Source organism: Vipera ursinii (genome assembly GCF_947247035.1).
Source record: "Vipera ursinii genome assembly, chromosome: 5".
Classification (NCBI taxonomy): Eukaryota; Metazoa; Chordata; class Lepidosauria; order Squamata; family Viperidae; genus Vipera; species Vipera ursinii.
This window is the reverse complement of record NC_139518.1, coordinates 40,499,533-40,518,785: the sequence shown is the minus strand read 5'-3', so window position 1 is coordinate 40,518,785 and position 19,253 is coordinate 40,499,533. Positions and strand designations below refer to the sequence as shown.

Below are 19,253 nucleotides of genomic sequence, written 5' to 3'. Positions count from 1 at the left end.
GCCTTGCTAGCAGCCACAGAGTTTGCAGTCTACATACATTAAGAGCTACCATAGTATGACTGGAAAATGATAGAGCAAAAAAAAAATTCTTCTAGAAAATTAGACAACTTATGGAATTGCGTCACAACAGCACTAGATGATGGAATATTTCAATTCACCAACTATTTTATACACCTTATACACTTTTCCCTTTTCAGTAAAATTTAGGGTCTTTTATTAATAGAATAGTAGCTATCTTCAGAACCAAATTTTAATTAAGGATAAGACACCATATTATTTTGTACCAATCATTGATGCACATCACAGTCCTACAGATTGTATCAGAGGATTTACTCCACAGTTTAGCAGTCCAAGAAGGTTATAGAAAGTAAACAAGAATAAGGATGCTTCCACATGTTTCCAGTCCTCAATACCTCGCGAATTGGTCTAAAACGAGTTTCAAATTAGGCAGTGTGACACCATAAGTCAATCAGCTAACTCCCATTATTCTCAGTCAGCTGACCGTTGACGATGGAAACTGAATATCTTCTTATATTGGAAGGAGGGCGGGAAAGCTGCTGCTGCTGCAGCCTTGCTCCTGAAAAAGGTAACCAGCCTCTGTTGCCCAGTAGCTAGTCAGGCTACCTGAGTGGTGGGATTCAGATATGTGAACAACTGGTTCTCTGTGTGGATGCTGCTTCTGGAAGTCCATTCTGTGCCTGGGCAGCAAAAAATTAGATACCGGTTCTGCCGAAGTGGTGCGAACCGGCTGAATCCCACCACTAAGCTACCCCCATAAAATGGCATGCTTTGCCTACTTGTACTTGGCTCATACATTCCAGGGGTGTCAAACTGCCAGCCTGCAGGCTGGTTGCATCATATGGATGTTGCGCCCACCCCAGCTCCGGCAATGCAAAAAGTCACAATATGTCGTGACACGTCACGTGACATGGTGAGTTTGACACCTGCCTTTCAACTTTCTGGGCACCCATAAATTGTAACACTCCTTAATCTTGTTCATGAAATCACATGTGTGTACATGTGGGGTGGGAGAACAATCCATTTTATGGGAATCCCTGAGACCTAAGTCCATAAAATCTTGTTTTTATTTCCTGTGAAAGCCTATTTCTTGACCATAGAAATCTACTATACTAATGTTTTTTTTACTTGCATAATTATAGCCCATCAACCCTTTGGAGTAAAATCAACTAAGCTGCCTCATTCTAGTTTCAATTTAATATAATTTAGAGGAAGCATATTTCCACAGATTTTTAAAAAAATATAATTTAAAATATAAAAATATAGTAAAAGAGCTTCGTAAGGCCAATTAAGGAAATTGGATTCTTTCTCAATTCAGAATTTTTAACCTGATTATTTTTTATTATGATGGTAGAATCAGGAGTAAGTGGTGGTGGCAGACAATTTAGAAGGAAAATCATTTTTACTTCAATTTGAGAGGGCAGTATGCTTTTATTGCCCTTTCAAAATTTAGGACAGAAATATGCATGCACCCACCCTCTTTTTCTAATACATGTTTTTGGTGGCTCCTCTTTGGCCTAAGATGACTTCAGAGCTTTCTAAGGAACATGGTAATTTAATAGAGTTTGTTTACAGGAAGTGCCTTCTGTGCTCTATTCCTTGTATGAAAAATTTTCAACCAGATCCTCAGAAACCATCCAAAGGTTTAAAGACTGGCGTAATGCTATAAAGACAGGAACAGCAGCTGTTTGGCTCCAAGCCACCTGTAGGTGTAAAATCGTCTTCAGAACTAAATAGGGAAGTCTTGAGGTATTGTACACATCTCACTGTGCCCTATTGGAACACACTTCCTTGACAAGACCATTTGGTTTTTTTTGGAGGGCAGCCTGCTTTGAGCTCTGTCAGGAAAAAAGTCAAAGTGTTCATCCCACCGAATGGAATATATATCAGATTAAACAACAGGAATTTTGAAACACTAACGATGACATAAGACCGCTTGGTGCTTTTGCTCAGCAGAATAAATGACTCTGTTCCAGAAATTCTCAGATTATGTTTGTACGGAGGCATTAGTTTTCAACTTTTCAAGGCATTTGAAAATGTAATATATCATCTCACTGTTCATACTGAACCCAGACTATGGATCTGATAATCCATCTACTCTGTTCTATTTACTTGATTGTGCACAGCTCTTTTTCTTTTCCCCATCTGGAATACTTCCTATGCAAGGCAAGTGTATGAGTAATACTTCCACATTAAGGATCCCTTGAAAATCTTCCAAAGAATCCTAGGTTTCCAACTTTGGAAAACAGACAAGTAGAACAGTCGTATCCATCCTTCTGCTTATATCACATACTTTATTTTTCTTAGATTACTGCTGGACCAAAACTATACATGCATGTTCATGGATTTTGGAGAGAAGTCCACTGTTAACCAGTATAGACCACAAATAAGTGTCAGGAAGGCATAATAAGGTAAATATTTGAATTAGGTAGAACAGAATGACAAGGACTTCATAAGAGGTCAGAAAGCTGGAAGAAGTCCAATAATTTTGTAGCGAAGAAAGAATCTGATAAAAAAATTAGGTGAATAAGTTGTTAATAGCTATTTTAGTCCTTAATACTTCCAAGACTTCTAGTGGCTATGTTCCAAGTTCTAAATTACATCCACTGATTGAAAATTAACCCCATTATATCTTATCCTGTCCAAGTCTATGTGACACCTTCTGATGTTTGAACACTGCTACAAAATTTTAAAACTTCTACAATACAGTACCCCCAATCTTCAACAGGCTAAATATGTATTTATTGCATTTACATTCTACGTTTATTCTGAACGTACTCTGAACTAAAGTTGCTTATATGAATTTTATTCCACAACAAAAATCTGTAAGGTAGCTTGGGCTGAGACAGCATGACCAGAGACACCAATGAGTCCTATGGACAAGGAGATTGTCAGAATCCAATTATATCACATTCATAAATGTATGTTTAAAATATTGTGCCTCTCCCTGGATTCTGCCACCTTCCAAGGAGGAAGGAGGAGTTGTTTATTCACCCTGCCTTAGGCTATCTTGAAAGACCAAGGAAAATCTTTTGAACTGGGGACAACAAGGGGGAGGGTTAGGGAAGAAGGGATCTGGGTTGTATCTCCATTTGAAACTGAAAGGAAGAAAGCAATAGCAATAAAAGCACTAGAAGATTACCCTTTCCCACGAAAGAGCTTGACACCTAAATTTAATTAATGTGAGTCTGACCAAATGGGGTTGAAGGGAGGGGGTTGAAATGGGAATCCTTTATATAGTGTTAAAATGTAAAACAATGCCAGATCCTGTCTTGTACTTCCACAACCAATCATGTCATAGTAAAAATCCCTTTTGGACAACACCTGGCTCCAAGAGTTCGTTATTTTCCTAAGACGTGGATTGGGGTGGGTCCTGACAGAGATGTTTTAACCTGGATCATTCCAGCCCAAATCCAACCTGATTTTCAGATATATCTATTTCTTTTCATATTTTTTTATCCTATGAAACATCTGTGCTGCCTACTTCTTGTACACATGAAAATGCTTCTGAATTCCTTGATTCAATTCCTCTGGATTATAAATATGTAAACCCTCCAGGCAGAAAATCTTTATTTTTAAATCTGTGAAATATTGAAGCTATATGGAGAGTGAGAAAAGCTAATTATCTCTTGACAATAAAGATCAGAGTGCAAAATTGTGGCAAACAGGTTATGACATTATCTAAATTCATATTAGACTTATTGGTGAATATATGTGTCTGATATTTGTGTATATGCCAAATTTTGTTGTATATCTATTACAATTTCAGCAAAAACTATAAACCAACATCTGAAAGGCCAAACATTATTCATTCTGCATGGTTGAAGCATGGGATTACCTTTACAGTTTCCATTTTGTATTTCCTAACCTATCCTAAAGATGCATTAGGAGGATAAAGATATGTTTACTTCAGCAGGAAGACTGTTTGCTGAAGATGTATTAATTCTTAGAGAAATGTTTGAATAGAAGAATTTTTGTAAAGTTTTCTTGAATATCTCCTGTATAGACATTATTAAGTGAATTTTGCTTTTTTAATGAAAGCAAGCCAGGACTATTTCTCATGAATCTACATGTGAAACGTGAGCAATTTCCAACCTGATAGTCTGTTTTGCCTTTATTGCCTGTTTCTGTTGGTTCTGGAATTTATATATAATTATGAAGAGTGAATGAATGGAACTGGATCCACAGCCAAATTCTTGGAGCTTTCTAAGCAAAACCTAAAATATTCAAAATTGCCAAATGTTAAAAGTTCCAAATCTTAGAATACTACATATTCTTTTGAGATCATTTTGCTCCAGGTTTTTATATAGATAACGTAAGTTTCTTTCTGTAATACTTTTTATCTTAAGGACAAGTGCCATGACAATCAATCCAGTTTGATGAGGAGTAAAAAACCTCAGTCAGAAGCAAAACAGTAGCTCAAATGGGCAAACACACAATAAGAAACAAGGTGTTGCTGAGTGCATACTTAGCCTAAGAGCAATTCCTCATTTCAACCTAAGTGACTTGTCTTGCATTCTGCTCCTGGCCAGTTAAGCAAAATTCAAAATTGCAGTCTGGATTGTTGTGTATTGATAAGGGAATCAGGCTGATGTTCAGTCTAGGTAGCCCTCGACTTACAATCATTTATTTAGTGACCATTCAAAGTTACAACAGCACTGGAAAAAGTGATGTATGACTGTTTTTCACACTTACAACCATTGCAGCATCTCCATGGTCACATGATCAAAATTCAGATGCTTGGCAACTGGCATGTATTTATGATGGTTTCAGTGTCCCGGGGTCATGTGATCACCTTTTGCAGCCTTCTGACAACAAGGTCAATGAGGACGCCAGGTTCACTTAACAACCATGTTAATACCAGGATTCACTTAAAATCTGTGGTGAGATAGGTCATAAAATGGGGCAAAAATCACTTAAATTTAATTATCTTGCTTAGAAACAGAAATTTGGGGCTCAGTTATGATCGTAAGTCAAGGACTACCTATAGACCAGCCTATCAGGGCCTACTGTTTTCTTTTAGGGATAGTCTCTCCAGATGTTTACATACCTGGATGGCTTCATACTCCTTTCCACATATCTCCTTTAACACAAATAGAGATCCTTTCTGTTTTTTCTCCTCCTTTATAACTCTGATTCTACAACAATCAATCAATCAATGAAATAAAAATTGGTTGTTCTTCCATTCCTCTGTAGGTTTATGGAAAATTTGTTAACAAGGAGGAACTGTTCAGATTTATGAAAACAATGTAGAAAAGTTCTTACGTTATATCTTAAATATATAAAAGAGGGGAAAAAACAGGAAAGGAAGGGAAGCTTTGCAAAAGTGAGGGCAGGAGGTGAGAAAGCAAGAGGAAGATGCTTCACCAAAACTAGCAAAAACAAGAAAGAAGGGCCCACTAAATGAAAGAAGGGCTGAACGAGCTTCCTAGGTTGAAGATTGTTGACTGACTTAATAGGCCATTTCTAGATCAACCATGAGATTGTAACAAGAACATTTGTTGACCAGTAGCTAACAACCAAGGACAAAATGGCCATCCAGGGCAGAGGAACCAGCCCAAGAGGAAAAGGGACATGCCAGGTGCTACATCCAATCTGTGCTGGGTCTGCTAGTAGAATGGAAGAAGTCACTGGAGACCATCTGCTCTGAAGAGCTTAATATGGCTCAGGTTGCAAAACAGCAGTTTCGAACTGGAGCTAGAAAACATGGGTGTGAAGTGCATTTGGAGAAGGCTGGGAGTAGGAGGCAGCCAAAGTCATCTGCATTTGCACTCAGGAAACAGTGAATGGCCTATATTGGCACTGGTCCAAGCAGAAATTGTGGGTCTGTGCTAAAGTTGTGATCACTGTCAAAATCAAACTTGTCAGAAAAACCCCTACATTTTCTCCCGAGATTGGGGAGAGAAATCTTTTTATTTATTTTTTATGATTGTTATACAATTAGGATTCAGCAAACATCATTTTGGATCCTTAGTTTTCCCCCCCAGAAGAGACCTATCTCTGATCCAGAGAGTAAGGTATGACACAACTCAAGAGAACCAATATCGTCATTAACTTTAACAATAGTAGAGGCTAGAATTTTTACACTTTTATCTTTGTTAAAAATGAATGAAACATGTACATACGCAAACCTTGGCCTTTGTGTGGGCCAATTCTTAACAGGTGGACAATATGACATAAATTGCTATTTATATGGCATGCATCCTTTCCCTTATTTATTTCTTCCTGCCAAGCAATTCTTTAGAGTATAAGGCTTTTCAAAACTACAAGTCTGCCCACCTAAGGTTCAAATATAGCTCCGCAATGGCCAAAACAAAATGGCCAAAGTATTAGATTGTAAGAGCAATAAAATATTTTATACCATCAGACAATGGTTTCCACTAAAGGGTGTTCCATCTCAATCAGGCAGTCATAAGCATTGGGGTGTATAACATTTTATGGGTTGTTGGCTTAGCAGTTATGCTGAGGATGAACGGATTCTAGTCAGTTAGGGGACTAGAAATGGGATATACCATATATGGCTGCAGCAGCTCAGACATCAATTGTTTGTCCTAATGGAAAATCAAAGCAGTTCCAGGTAGCAGCATGGAAAAGACTGTCACAAACTGAGAGCTAATGATATCTGTTTCATCTGTTTTAGGAATATTTCATGTTTGTAGGGGAAAGAATAGCACTATCTTTCATTAAAAAAACCCCAACAAGATTGTTGATCTGTCTCTCTCTTTCCTCGTCTTTCTCTTTCTCTTCATGTGACTGCCACATTTACCATGGGAAAGAAGGCAGTTGTTATATGCTGCTCAGGATCCAATGTACTTATATTAATCCCATGGACATAGAAGAAAATGGCATTAGAGCACACGGCAGTTAGAGATAATGAAATTCACATAGTTTAGTGGATAGTCCATGGCTGGATTGTCCCACAGCGAGTATTCTAATGTATTCATTCTCTTGTGCCTGTTATTAAGCACCAGCTGCCATTAGAACACATCTTAAGATAGAAGTGCTTCACAACCAAACTTAACAATTCACGAAAAAAATGATTCTACAAATAGATCTCTGTAGACTTCAATATTCCAGCCAAAGAAGATGATTTCTAACTTGGTTCCCAGATCTCAGGGTTCTAAAACAATGATTTAGTAACTGATTGATTTCATTGCTTTGCATTTTTAATTTCATTCTCCAACTGAAAAAAATTACCAATGCAATTTAAAATAATCTGATTCTGCCTTCAGGTTTATAATATGAAAGACACGGCATAAAAACAATTGAATTAGAAAGAACAAAGAGAAAAATATCTAAGTTATTATATGGGTTCTTGGGGGGGGGGAAGTGAGACAAAGCAACCTCCTTGATTTTTTTTTGAGCCAGATTGTTCTCTTCACAAGAGTCTTCTTGGAAAACAGAATGTGCACCTGTAGTTTCCTCTCCTGATTCCTAGTTAATAGATAAATTACTAATGGATGAGGCCAAGGTACACTATGAGTAGATCCTGTGTCTGAAATTTGTCTATGTTTGAGCTATCCCACCCCACCCCCAACCAACTTTTTCCCCTTTCCAGGCATGTGGTCCAAGCCAATTGAATCAAAACCCACACATTTAGATAGAGGGTGCACAGACTAGGGAAGGCTTAATCAAGTAATTTGGCCCAACTATTGCAACCTTATAACCAGTACAAAAGAAAAAAGAATTGTGGGAGGGGGAAAGGGTGATATTTACCTGCTACTGAATTTTTCAGGATGCTTTTCCCTCATCAAATGGAATCTATGTGCAATGGATGCATCCTATAAAAAGGAGAAAGGGAAGGAAATGAAGCCTTTTATAAAGTACAGTCAGTTTTCCAGAATTCTTAACACTAGAACTTACAGATTTGAACTTTACTCCTTATATTGTGCCTTCCCACAATTATTATAACTAGTGTTGATGTTACATTTCTCCACAAGCTTCTTAAAGTTACCATATCAGAATAATGTCTGTTTTCAAGCACTTTCATATTACTATAGTTTGCACTTAGCATTTCTTACCCCCATTTTAATTTTCATTTGTTTATTTAAATAACACTCAAATAGTTTTTGGTACCAACAAAAATGCACATAAAATAATAGAATGCTGAAGAAAAAGCCAGGGCCTCTGGGGATTGGATCTCAGGGGCAATTGCATTTGCCTGCTATTTCTAAAAAGATTAAAGTGCTATCTCTGGGAAAGGAATGCAATCTACCAAAGAATTATCCTTTTACTGCTATTTCAAACAGAACCTTGGCAAGATACTGTGGTAGCTGATCTTCTGTGGGGAAGAGGGAGAGGATGCATTGATCTGGAAGATGGGGTGATGCAAGTGTTTCTCCCATGAGAAACTAGCCTGCCACAAGTTCTCCCTTGAGCTCCAGTCAAGCAAAAAAAAAAGAAAGAAAAAGAAAGAAAGAAACTTGTTTTAAGAGTGCTTCCTGCCAAAGCACAGCTGGAAGTAAGTTGACTCATCTATCAACCACTGTCAACGTTGAAGGATCACAGAAATTCAGTACTGGGTTTGAAACATGTGTGGAATCCTTGTACGGAGGTGTTGAATATATGCCTTCTAGTATTTTCTGCCATTTTGCAATATGCAGTATAAGATGGCAGCAAATTTGAATGCTGTTCAATGAAAAAGGAACCATTTTTCCTAGTATAATGACTTCTTCCAATATCATGCCCTTTTAAATATAATGGCCTAATTGGGGAAAGCTAATGTATATTATTTGTGGTTATCTGTTTTGTACTCCTAGAATACTGAAGGCAAAATATTCAGCTTAAAAAAAATTCCCTTAAGAATCATTAACAGAATAGTCTTGTATTGGATACCTTTGGCCATTCTTTGCTTTGCTGACAATTGTGTTCTTATCCTTACTCGGTTTAAGAAAGCATAAAGTTTAAACTCTTTTCAAATCACAAATAGCAATGCAAAGAGCTTTCCCTCAGCACTGAGGTTTGGATTGCCTGTGGAATGCACCCTCCTCATCCAGGGATTAGCGAAGTCCACATCCCTCTGTTCATGATGGAGTAGTGAAGTGTCACTAGAAAGGGACTTTGCGAGTCCAGGACCTGATCTATTTGTAATCCAAAACTTCCTGTTAGTGATATAGTTACTGGCCCACGTTTCTCAGAGTCCAAAAATAAAGGGAGAGAAGATGGGAAGCAGCATGTGGCAGCCTAGGCTCAAGAACAGCTTGTTATCATCAGTGGTAACGCTTAAAAGCATCTTGTTAGAGCTGGGATTCCAGAATAACAAAGCCTGTTTATGTACTTTTCTTGTTATTCTTTACCCCATAACTCAGAGATTATAATGACTTATTCTGTGGATCCATAGATATAGGGTATATAGGACACCAAAGTCAATTTTCTTAAATATCTGCAAAGCATGAAAAATAATTTAATGTAATATTAATCATGTGTTATTGATTTTAAAAGGTCAGCACATCAATTACAGCCATTTGTAAGGCACATTGCTTATGTCTGTAACACATTTATGGCAATCATCAATCATTTATAAATGGAGCCTTACTATAACAGAAGAACATTTTTAAACAAATGCTTCAGTGTTTCCCCCCCTTTCCATCAGCTGTTTCTCCTACCATGCCAGAACATTAAACTAGTCAGCTGTTGTGAGGGGCTTCCTAGCAACCCTAAAACATGGGTAAACTAACATTATTTGACCAATTCCCATCAGTGAAAACGCATATCAACCATGAAGGCACACAGAATGTTTAATAGGACAAAATGGTAAAATAGTTAAAATATAATTATATAAAAGGTTACTTGTAAAAGGCTGTACATGCAGTTATATAAGGCTACTAGTATAGCAGGAAAGCATATTCAACTGGACAGATGTGCTTTGGATAATAGGGCCAGAAAATAGCACATAACTGAAGATATGCACCTTCACACTCTGCCCTATTACCACAGAAAGGAATAGAAACATAGACTGGAGGAGTATTTTGTTCTAGAATATTTATTCTTGTTGATTGCTGCTAATCTACAGTATAAAGAGGTTGGTAATGGTCAAAGGTGCTTTTTGAGTAGCACTAAATAAATAAATAAATCCTGAACTGTGAAGTCCTGTTACTCTTCTTTTTCTCCTGCTAATGTTGTTGACTCAGCCTCAGAGAAAGCTCCGAGAGCTTTCTGGATAGGACCAATGTGGAATTGTACTGTATCCAAATAGAACAATTTGAGTATCTTGTGTATATTTGATATGACATCAGAAATTACTCTTCTGATTTTTTCAGGACCTTATTCTTTTTAGTTTTTATTTTGGCAACCGTCAAAGGTTGGAACTGAACTTGACTACATTCACTCAAAGCTAACACCTGATAATCTCAATCGCTCACACTGGTTGATATTTTGTGTCATAAATCCTCTTTACAGCAGTATGCCTACTTTCTTAACAAAACACTATCATTTCCTTGCAGTACCATGTTTCTCATTATAACAATAATAAATGTGTGATATTAGTCCTTTATAAAGGTATATAAGTAAGGTGATTGGCTTTTTTGTTCTGGCTTGGCTGCAGTTCCCTTTCAGCATATCACCAGTTATCAGGAAAAGCACCCACTGATCACAAGAAAATGGAGATGTTTCAATTTCAAAATTCGACTTGGGTTTATTTCTCTGGTTTTCCCCCCCTCTCTTCCCATAATTCATACTGGCATTTCTCAAATTCCAGTAATATTAAGGAACATATGGGACAATATCATAGCAGAATCAGACCCAGAGAAAAAGGAGGTAGGCCATGTCACAACTGTGCAGCTATAATTAGTCTTTGGTTAATGACCATTTATTCAAAGTTATGACAGTACTGAACGAGGAGACGTATGACTGATCCTCGATGTTGTGACCATTACAACTTTCCTGCAGTTGCAATTCATGCATTTGGCAAGCAGATCGCAATGATCATGGTTGCCGGTCCTGTGGTCACGTGATCGCCATTTTCAACCTTCCTGGCCAGCTTCTAACCAGCAAAGTCAATAGAGAAGCTGGCAGGAGTAAATTGTGAAGGTACTAGCAGTTGGGTCCTGTGGATCAGGAGAACTAATTGCTCGGCAACCATGATTGAAACTGGCAACTTCAGGGAAAGTGGCAAATAATGAAAAAAAAATGTGGAAAATGTGCTAATGGCTGCCACTTTTTCTGGACTTGCATGGTAGCCATGCAAGCCATGCAAGATCAGGGGAATATACTGTATGTTTGAGTTAAAAAGGCAAAGAAATGTCTATAGGACAGCAAAAAGGAGTTTCATCCTATTGCTGCCTCCATAATGTCTTCTGAATCAAAGCAAGTATCTTCTTGTGGCAGTACTGCCACCACTTTTCCTCCAGACCATTATCAAGTAATTTCCTGACTCTGCAGAGGTACTCTGTGAATCCAGGAAACAATATAGTTTATTTAAGGAGTTGCTGATAAAGTGGGGGAACATGTTGGAGCTGCAATACTTTTCCTGCTTCAGATCTGAACATTGTGCAACCTACCAAAGAAACATTATACCAGTTTTGAAGGATCAGAACTGGCAGCTTCTGTGCTACCAAGAAAAGTTCAAGCTATGTGGCTCAGGTCCTTGCTGGTATCTTATTAGTCATGTCTCCCAAATGTATCTGTCCAGAATTAACAAAGAGTTTGGGTGAACTCTCCTGTTGTGTCATTTGGTATGTTGCGGTCACTGATATACTCTATTTGTTTTATTATTCTATACCGTTTTTGGTGAAAAATAGTCAGGAGCAAACAGGCAGAATGCCATGCCATGGACTTCTGAAATGCCTACACCATGGAAATGATCCTTCTATTATATCTTCCTTTGCCTCCCAAATCAATTCTCTACATTGAGTCCTTCCATAATTAATGATGTTCTTATTAATGTCCTTGATAGTCCAATGCATTGGGAATAGTATGAAGAGAAAAAAATGAAATATTGGAGACTTAAAATTTATCAGCATGGTAAAAGATGCAGTCCCAAATATTTGGAAAGCCACGTGAGTAAGATAACACAGATTGCTTACTACTCCTATGGAGAAATAGTTGTTGATGATGCTGTATGGGACAGGATCTCCATTTTCCTCTTTGTCATTGGGTATGACATCAATTTGCCATCGATCCAGCATTATCTCAGTACTGTGCTCAATATCTTTAAGTATTTTTATTAGGTTGCCTCCTTCATAACCTTGGAATAGAAGAAAAAAAATCGATAGGTGATGAGGAACAGACTGTTACGGTGGAATTTGCCTAGCATTAATGGGGCAATAGAGTAAGAGAAGGCCAGGCAGCGATGGGCTTTACAGAACATATAGCCAGAAAAGAAAGGCAGGTGATTTGCAATGGAAGCAGAAATCAATCTGATGTAGTATAAGCCTCACCACTGGGGTTGAAATCTGAGGCCTTGTACACCATCCCCAACTCTCAATTAATTGCTGGTGGCAAAAACATCAGCATTTGCTGACTCTGGGCCAGCAAAACGATGTGTGTTCCATGTAAAGACCACATAAAATCCTAGCCCCAATAACAATGTTAAATCTAGCTTCAAATTGCACCTATGGTATGAAGCAGTACTTTGTGGGGTAATACAGTTATTGATTGGCTATAACTGCTGACTGCACAATAAATATTAAACGATATCTGTATGGGATATGTACTTTAAATAAGAATGCATCCACATCATGGAGATCAAGAGCAATTGTGAAGAGCCTCCAATGGTACTTTAACAGGGTGTGCATACGCATGGGGCATAATGGCTTCGGCATACACTCATTTCTACCAAGGTCTCCATACTCTTGTCTCACAACTCCCCAGGGGAGAGCCAACTAAATATGCTAATTGTGATAGCCCAGTGGTGTACTGATAAATGTATAACAATCAACAATCCCATCTGTATTGCTGCCACTACTCTGCATTGCTAGCTGCCAAACAGATGATTTGGCACCATAAGCACTGTAGCCCATCTCTGTATTCAAGTGGCTCATAAAATTCCAGAAAATTTAATAATCAGTTCTTGTAAACTAGTATAAGCCAGTTCCAGCATACCACCGCGCCAGTCACTTTAAAAATATATTCTACCACTGTTTTACAAGGAAGGGGGTAAGTGGCCACCTTCTTCTTTCAGTAGCACTACCGGACAGGAAATTATATGCAAAGGTTAGCTTTCTTTTCCATAATCAGTACTACTGGTTCATTAAGAATTTAAATCTCTATTGCATCAAACAAGATTAGAAAGTTATGTTGCAAACGGAAAAGAGAAGAAAATGAAGAAAAATGAACAAATATCTCTTAAATAAGTTGATCTCAGTTCCTACTAACCCAGGAAATAGATGTTCTCTAAACTCCAGGATCTGTCACATGTATACATGCCATAAGTTCACACAGCCCACAACCCAATCCACAAAATGCAACAGATCTATACAACAACCAGCTTTGCTGGTCTAGCATTTTGTCCAGATTCACTAGTTCCTCTCCTGTAGCTGCCAAAGCTGGAACATTTGTCTTCCTATGTAATTAGCCAGCATCAAAAGAGAAGCACAAAAGCCAAAAACAGAAGAATGCCTGCTCTCTTCTCTGTTTACATACCCATCTGAGAAACTGATTGGCTACTTGGTGTTCAATTGTGGGGACATGTTTAATTTTCTCCACTTATCATCTGAATGGTGAAGTGAAGCTACGTTTCCTTTATCTTTTTCATGAAATTTCCCCATATTCACAATAGTAGTAAAGCACGGAAAATGGCTGGTGGCATTAAAAACAGCTGGCAGGTTTCAACAACACATGAGATTGCTAGCAAAGAGGAATCATTGGCAAGTCATGGCATGAAGTTATGGTGAATGAACCAAAACATTGGACTGACTTGAGAGACTTACCTCCTCCCCATCGGAGGCAACGGGCAAGATCATTCCCTGTTCCCAATGGCAGGATAGCCATAGGAGGGTGCTTTGCTAAGTTCATTTTATCTGCAAAGAAATAAGCAACCATCAGAGGCCCACAGATAGGCCTTTGGGTATGATGACCTTCTTTTGCAACATCTGCCAGAGGAGAGCTCAGAGGTGTAGTAAAGCTTAATAACTCCCAAAGGGATAGAATTCACTTGAATTGTGTTCACCGACTAAAAATAAAAGCAATAGCAGAGAGAGTACATGATGTACACGAAGCAAATTGTCTAGAAGACTTGGCCTCAGTGTGATAGAGGCAGTGGATGGGAATCCACTAGTAGTGAAGGAAATGGTGGATGGGGAGGGAGGAGTTGGGGATTAGTATAGTAGAGTCTCTGATAATTATGATGAACCTTACCTCTACATCTGCATCAACACCCCCCCCCCAGTTTAATCAATAGCAATCGCATTAGCACTTAGATTTATATACCACTCCACAGCGCTTTACAGCACTATCTGAGCAGATTATAAATGTCAGCCTATTGTCCCCAACAATATGGGTCCTTATTTTACTGACCTTGGAAGGATGGAAGGCTGAGTCAACTCTGAGCATGTCAGGATCCAACTCCTAGTATGTGGACAGAGTTAGCCTGCATTACTGCATTCTAACCACTGCACCGCCATGGCTCGTGCTATTAGCATGACATTCATTCATGCAGGAACTTCACCAGAATCACCTAATCAGGATTCTACCAATCCATTGCATTTCTATTTTGAAAGGTTATTTGATTTCTCCCTATCTTTAAGGGAGTGCATTTTTTGTTACTAGATAGGCACAAAGTTTGCCATGGTATGACATATTTCAAAAATTCAGAGTCTCTGAGAGAAGGGAATAAATCTTACAGTGAATGGCCAAAAGCAAAATAGTAGCTAAGCTATTTGCCACAGGTCCTTCCTGAGCCTTTATTACATGCAATGGAATGGCCAGAACGTACAGCTATAGCCAACTTCGAAAGAGCAGGGGAGGAGAGGTGACACCACTACACTGGTGTTATATAGAAATTAAATTGTCAATAGTGAATGTTAATAAGATAACAAAATATGTAAATAGCCACCTACTCTGCTCCTCATACCAAGGAAGGTTAAAACTTAGGCTTATTCTTTCAGATTTTCATCTAAACTGTGCTTCTTATTGCTTTTAATCTGTACAACTGTAGCTCCTTATCAAAAAGTCCTTAACAACTATGAAGAAGTGGATGATAATAAAAAGGACGCAAACTGTGCACAAAGTATCTGTCTTTCTTGTCAGAGTTCTCTAATTCACAGTTTCTTTTGTTACACTGGACAGAGGTATGCATATTCATGAGAAAGAAGCATCTCGGCCTCTCCTTCCCTTCTCTTAGCAGTAACCCTAGACTTGACCCATGCTTTAATGATAATTTCATTTATCAAATGTTGACAGATCCTAGTTTACCTATGCAGTCCAGGATCCATCCAACTGTCCCATCCCCTCCACAAGCCAAAATACGAAAGTCTGGGGCATCACGGAAAAAATTTAATCTAAGAAAAAATAGAGGGCAAAAAAACAAAGCAGTTTAGAAATGGTTGATTCTTGTACAATAAGAAAAATGCCACATTCTCCCACAACCTTCCAAGTGCATTCTGGAATTTATAATCTGAACTATATGGAGAATATAAGACTGGGAAGGTCTGACTAAGATAGTTATTTTTCAAATTCTACAATAATATACAGAAGTGAACATACAGAAAAGCATGTTAGTTGTGCTGCTCTTCAGGATTAGAATATAAGGTAATATTTTGCTATTCTCAAGTGAATAGATGAATGATGAATGTTTAAGTGCAATCTATTTGAAAAAGAAATCATGCAATCTAGAACCCAAACTACACTTCATGGAGATCTGTTTTCTATCTATTCCTGCTCAAAAAAAAATTCTTAGTATCTATGTAAACTTTAGATATAATTCCACTAATTGTCAAGCTATGAAGATCTCTTGCATTAGAACTGCTATGCTGCTGATGCCCTACCCAGCATGCCTCAGTACAAGAGCACCCAGGAGGAGGTAGTAAGTTCCATCGTTCCCACCAAACAACCCAGCGGCAAGAGAAGAGGAGTAGCACACACCCCATTGATGTGTTTGCCCAACAGCTGAAGTAGGAGCTACCAACTGACATGAGGTTTGGAACTCACCAAAAGAACTGACCATGAGGGATGGGTTAGCATGGAAGGGAGACAAGCTGTATGCAAGTCCTGCAGCACAGCCATGGCACTGAGCAGGCTGGCCATTTTGGGTTCCTAAAGACTCTGCATCTCTCTGTCAGTTCTGGTGGCCAAAAATGAAGAAGTACATTGAGAGTTATGTGAGGAGCTGTGCTACTTGTGCAGCCAGTAAACAACTGCCAGGGTGAAGCCCAGGACTGCTGCAGCTGGTGGCTGACCCAGTTAGACTCTGGGAGGGGATAGCTATGGATTTTATAGTGCAGTTGCTGGAGAGTGGGGGAAGCACCGTGATTTGGACTGTAATAGACCTCTTTTCCAAGCACTTCATCATGTGCTCTGGACACCCCTCAGCCCAGAAATTGATGAAGATATTTTTAAAGCACATCTATCGACTGCACAGAGTACCTCAGTGCATCATTTCAGATTGAGGGGTCCAATTCACTGCTAGGTTCTGGAGGGAGTTTGTGAGGATGATTGGGTCCACTCAAGGGCTTAGCTCAGTTTTTCATCTGAGTACAAATGGGGCCGCAGAACGAGCTAATGCAATGGTGGAACAGTACCTGGGTTGTTATGTTAACTACCAGCAAACGAATTGGGCAGAACGTTTGCCACTTGCAGAAGTGGCGTATAACAACGCAGTACACAGCAGCACTGGTTTCATTCCATTTAAGCTAGTTACCAGGGTTCGTGTCAATGCCAGAGTGCCTGCAGGAACCCTTCTCCTCAAGCACCTTAACTGAGTGGGTCAACTCATTCCAACATGTTTGGAGTGAGGCAAAGAAAGCGCTAAACAGAGCAGCTGAAAGTCAGAAAAAACAGCGGCACAAGAAATGAGGTCCCCAGGGGATGTTCCATGTAGGAGATAAAATGTATCTATCCACTAAGTATCTCAAGTTGAAACAAACTTGCAAGAAACTAGGTCCAAAATACATAGGCCCTTTCCTTATCGTGAAAGTTATAAACCCGGAGACAATAGAGCTCAAGTTACCTAGGATACTGGGGAGAGTGCATCTGGAATTCCACTGTAGCCTACTGAAACCATTTCAAGGGTCTATTATGAGGCCCGTGGAAAAAGCAGCCCCGGTGCCCATAATGATGGGAGGAGAAACACATTATGAAGTCAAACGGATTCTGAACTTCAGAATTCACAGAGGGAGGTTGCAGTATCTAATACAAGGGAGGGCTGTCCAATGTTTATTTATTTATTTATTTATTTGATTTGTATACTGCCCTTCTCCCGAAGGACTCAGGGCGGTGAACAGGGACATAAATATCAAAATGCACAAATATAGAAATTGAAAACAAATTAAACCCTAGTGCCCAAATGCAGAAGATAAATTACATTAAAATAATAATTAAAACAAAACCCGTCAGACCAGACCGGATTGCTCAAACAGATAGGTTTTTAGGTCGCGTCGGAAGGAGCGAAGGTCGGGAGCCATCCGGAGCTCAACTGGTAAATGGTTCCACAGGTCAGGTGCACCCGCATTCTCCGAACGGCGGCACCCTGAGGAGGCCCTCTCTGTGGGAGCGCACTGGGCGGAGGGAAGTTGATGCTGGCAAAAGCTCACAACGTAAGAGCAGATTGCTTAGTGAAGTGATTCCACACTAAATACCCCTGGAAGCCGAGGCCAGGGCAAGAGAAAGTTAACAAATAATAATGTGTATTCATTTTTTTCCAGGTTTCCCCAAGTCTGTAGGGGGCCAGCCTGTCAAGCTATGAAGATCCCTTGCATTAGAACTGCCATGCTGTTTCTAGCTTGCCTACAGTCTGGGGGGAGGGAGGGAGGAAGTTTGGAGTGCACAGGTGGTTGCTATCCATGTGAGAGCCAAGGTGATCGAAGAGATGTTTTGGCGAATAGAGGTTTTCTTCTCATAACAAACGTTTGAAGACTAATTGGACAATGTGACCTGAACTGTTAGAGAGGGAAGGGAAGGTTTTACTCTTTTAATTAACTTTTTCCTGCAATATTGTCAGAGCTGATATTCTTTCTACCATACCGGTATGCTATGCCTAATAAAGCTTTACATTAGAGATCGCAATGTCTCTGGTGGATTTACTTTGTTGGGCTTTTCAACTGGAACCATGATACTAATAGAAATGCAGTAAATAACCTCAGCTGCAAATAACATTTGCTGTATTGATCCTTTGTATTGCAATGAAACATCCACATATATTCTTTCATGAATTGAAAGAGACCCAGTTGACTCAATAACACAAATATAGCAAATATTAATACAATACAGCAGATACATACTTTAAAAGACCAACAGTCAGATGAGATTCTCAGTCTAAGGTATATTTGTGTAGGGAAGGAGGAGGAAGTAAGGGAAATTGAACTGAGGAAAGACAGCAAAGAGGAAAAAGGAGTGAAGTGATAAGAATAGATCAGAGACAACATAAAGAAAGCAAGTAATATTAAGAAGGAAGACCAACGATTTCTTAATATGACAAACAAACAAATATGTAAAATAGGCCACATTGTGAACTTCAATACCCAGGATTAGGTCCTCCACGATCCAAGTTGTAAACTTGTCTGGGATTGAGTATGTAATGGAATTTTCTATGTACCCTAGAAGTAAGAAAAATAAGAGTCAACAGCTGTAAAAAGGAGAGTCAAGGCAAATCATTATTTTTATCAGCTTTCTTCACTCTCTCTGCTTTTTCAGCACCTAAAGCATTGCTAGGGGAGAACTAGTTTGATCTAGTGCAGGGATCTCCAACCTCCGGCCTGTGGACCAGTACCGGGCCACGGCATGACAGCAACTGGTCTGCACAAACAAGCAAAGCCCCATCAGCAGGATGGAGGCAGCACACAAAACCACGCATCCTCTGGTCTGTGGAACCTCCATGGAACCCGTCCCTGGGACTTCTCATCTAGTGGTTAAGGCACCAGGCTAGAAAGAGGGAAACTGTGAGTTCAAGTCCCACTTTAGACATGAAAGTCAGCTGGGTGACTTTGGCCCAGTCACTCACTTTCAGCCCAACTCACCTCAAAGGATTGTTCTTGTTGTTGTGGGGAAAATAAGAGGAAGGTGTTGGATATGTTTACCGCCTTGAGTTATTTGTAAAAATAATAAAGGTAAGATATAAATAAATAAATTGTAAATGCTGTTTG

At 39.1% G+C, this 19,253-nt stretch overlaps 1 protein-coding gene across 1 annotated transcript in view; it reads right to left on the bottom strand.

Annotated features, from left to right (window-relative positions):
• DGKG (diacylglycerol kinase gamma) overlaps positions 1-19,253 on the bottom strand; it is a gene marked incomplete at its 3' end in the record, with an annotated part of 87,738 nt that overhangs the window by 17,956 nt on the left and 50,529 nt on the right. Inside the window, exons 17-21 of the mRNA XM_083365084.1 lie at positions 18,633-18,707; positions 15,370-15,455; positions 13,887-13,976; positions 12,042-12,202; positions 7,735-7,799 (exon numbers count right to left, since the gene is read on the bottom strand). Of these exons, the coding sequence (XP_083221210.1) occupies positions 7,735-7,799; positions 12,042-12,202; positions 13,887-13,976; positions 15,370-15,455; positions 18,633-18,707 (477 nt within the window). The remainder of the gene's footprint in view (positions 1-7,734; positions 7,800-12,041; positions 12,203-13,886; positions 13,977-15,369; positions 15,456-18,632; positions 18,708-19,253) is intronic.